Genomic DNA, 2,723 nt, shown 5'->3' with positions numbered 1-2,723 from the left:
AGCTGTGCCTCTGGTCTAGATGTATGTGTAGCATGGTCACATCCGTGCTGCTGGGTATAATTTGAACAGTGCCTCTGGTATACCACTTATACTTGGTGAAGAGGCACGGGTCTGGTTTTGGTATACCAGATGTGCCCTGATGAATCATATAAATCTTTTGTTTAGAAATTAAAAAAATGCATATGCTGCTCTGGAGATCTAATTCTGTTTTGTGCCATGTGTTCAGGACTTGGCGGAGGGGATAACAGATGAGGCAAAGAAATATCATAGTCCTCCATCCATCATGAAGGGAACACAATGTTCACAGCAGCAAGTAGTGTACAACGGCAGCACAGATTGCATGGTAGAAGCAGCACAGTCCCTTGGATGCATGAGTGCCGGAGAAACAGGGAGCAACATTCCATAATGCGACAGTGGGGAAGAAGAATCATTTATGGATTTGACCGTGCCATGCAGAAACGATGCTGCTGCATGTGACAAACAACAGAGCAGCAGTAGCTCCGTTGTAAGTGGACTTGTGGCTGGCGATGAAACTGATGTCGTCAGAAGTGAATGCGATCAGACGAACGAAGACACGGTAGACAGAATCATCATGGCGCCGCCGACGCTTGTAGAGAAAGAAATGGACGACATGTTCAAAGAAGGCATATACCCAACGATTCAGGAGGTCACCGAAGCGCTCGAACCAGAGGGTGGTATGATATTCGGATCATTGGATGAGTGCTTTTTCTTTTTCTGCAGATATGCGAGAAGGGTTGGCTTTGCTGCCAAGCGATCAACGAGCAGAAGATCGACATATGATGGGCAGCTTGACAAGCACGTGTTCCAGTGCACCAAGGAAGGGCAGAATAAAACAACTAAGAGACATGTTAAGGAGAGAAGGAGCAACTGCTTGATCCAGACAAGCTGCCCAGTCCAAATAACAGCCAAGAGGGATACAGATAGGAGGAAATGGCATCTGAAGAACGTGCGCCTAGAGCACAACCACCAACTTCACCCATCTGATTGGATGTTGAAGTTCATGAGATGCTATAAGAAGATGACACCTCAGGAGAAATTCTTTATACAAGTGCTGCAGAAGGCGAGGTTAGAACCAAGGAAGGTTATGCAGATTTTTACTGCCATGGGGAAACCGAGGCGAGAAATTATGTTCGACATGATTGACATAAGCAACATTGCATGCCAGGACAGGACTGGAGAGCGCAATACTGATATCAAGGACACCATGAAACTGTTTGCCGATATGCAGAGGCAGAGGGTGGGATTCCACCATGTGGAAGAGACAGAAAACAATGTAGTGCGGAGCCTGTTCTGGACAGACTCGTTGTGCAAGATGAATTATGATCTATATGGAGATTTCGTGTCTTTTGACACGACATTCTCTACGAATATATATGGCTTGCCATTTGCACCAATTATAGGTGTCGACAACCATGGGTCGACCGTCCTGTTCGGAGTTGGCCTTTTGAAGGATGAGAAGATAGGGTCATTTAAGTGGCTCCTAAGCACGTTTGTCGAGGCAATGGGAGGAAAAGAGCCGAAATACATAATAACATACCAGGACCAGGCGATGAAGACTGCAATAAAGGAAGCTCTTCCGAGAATGAGGCACAGGTTCTGCTAGTGGCATATTAGGAAGAACATGAAGGAAAATAATGCAGCAGTGTTTGCGCAGCACCCAGGGATGTCTGATGATTTATTTCAAATCGTCAAAAACTCACTAGATCAAGACGAGCTTGAGCGTTGTTGGAAAGCAGCAATTTCTGTGCACAAGGTGGAAGGAAACAAACAGCTGAACACGCTATGGGAACTCCGAAATTTCTGGGTGCCGGCCTACTTCAAGGATTGCTTCTATCCTTTCTCGTCAACAACCACTTGCAGTGAGAGCACGAATTCGATGTGGAAGAATTACGTCGACCACAGGGACACTATAAAAAGGTTTGTTGGTGCGTATCACATGATTCAGCAAAATTTCCTCGCGACGCTTGACAAGAAAAGACACCGAACAGTCGAGAAGACGCCATCACTAGAGACGGGTTTTCCGATTGAAAGACAAGCAAGGGAAGTATACACGAATGAAATTTTTAGGAAATTCCAGCTGGAGCAATGGAACCGGACATACTACAAGTGCTTTGACTTGGCAAAGGGGAGGCAGTATTTAAAAAAAATATTATTAAGCCTGGATCAAAAGAGTGGAAACCATATCCGGGCGAGGAATTTGACAGGTCTGAGTTCAGGGTAGATGTGGATGAGCAAAAGGAAATATACAGTTGCAGCTGCAGGAAAATGAGTAGGGATGGCATTCAGTGCTGCCATGTGCTTAAGGTGATGGACCAAACAGGCATGATCGATCATCTTCCAAAATCCTTCATCATCCCCAGATGGACCAGGAATCTATCAGAGAGCTTGAAAGTTCTGTCTACAAGTCAAGATAATAGCATGACCGCACAAGATGATGAAACTATGAGATTCAGCCTCACTTACCTGAGTTGTCGGATATCCGTTCAAATGCTTGCAGAAAAGAGAAAGCATACAGTGTGATGCATGAGTGTACGCTAGATATGAAAATAAAAGTCATGGCGACACTTGCTGAGGAACCAGACACAGGCATTCTTGCCGAAGTTCTCAAGAACCCTCCCATGAGTGGCTCAAAGGGCACGAAAAAAGGAGATCAAATCAAAGCTGGTTCCGAGAAGAAAGGAAAAGGCAACAAAGCCATATCC

At 45.4% G+C, this 2,723-nt stretch overlaps 1 protein-coding gene across 1 annotated transcript; it reads left to right on the top strand.

The window, feature by feature from the left end:
- The first annotated feature begins 592 nt into the window (after positions 1-592).
- LOC109758384 (protein FAR1-RELATED SEQUENCE 5-like) lies at positions 593-1,624 on the top strand. The gene has a single exon (XM_020317234.3). The coding sequence runs from the start codon at positions 593-595 to the stop codon at positions 1,622-1,624; it is 1,032 nt and encodes a 343-aa protein (XP_020172823.3).
- Positions 1,625-2,723: the final 1,099 nt, after the last annotated feature.

This window comes from Aegilops tauschii, chromosome 3 (assembly GCF_002575655.3).
Source record: "Aegilops tauschii subsp. strangulata cultivar AL8/78 chromosome 3, Aet v6.0, whole genome shotgun sequence".
In the NCBI taxonomy this organism is placed as follows: Eukaryota; Viridiplantae; Streptophyta; class Magnoliopsida; order Poales; family Poaceae; genus Aegilops; species Aegilops tauschii.
The sequence above is the reverse complement of the archived record's forward strand: the minus strand, read 5'-3'. Positions and strand labels throughout refer to the sequence as shown.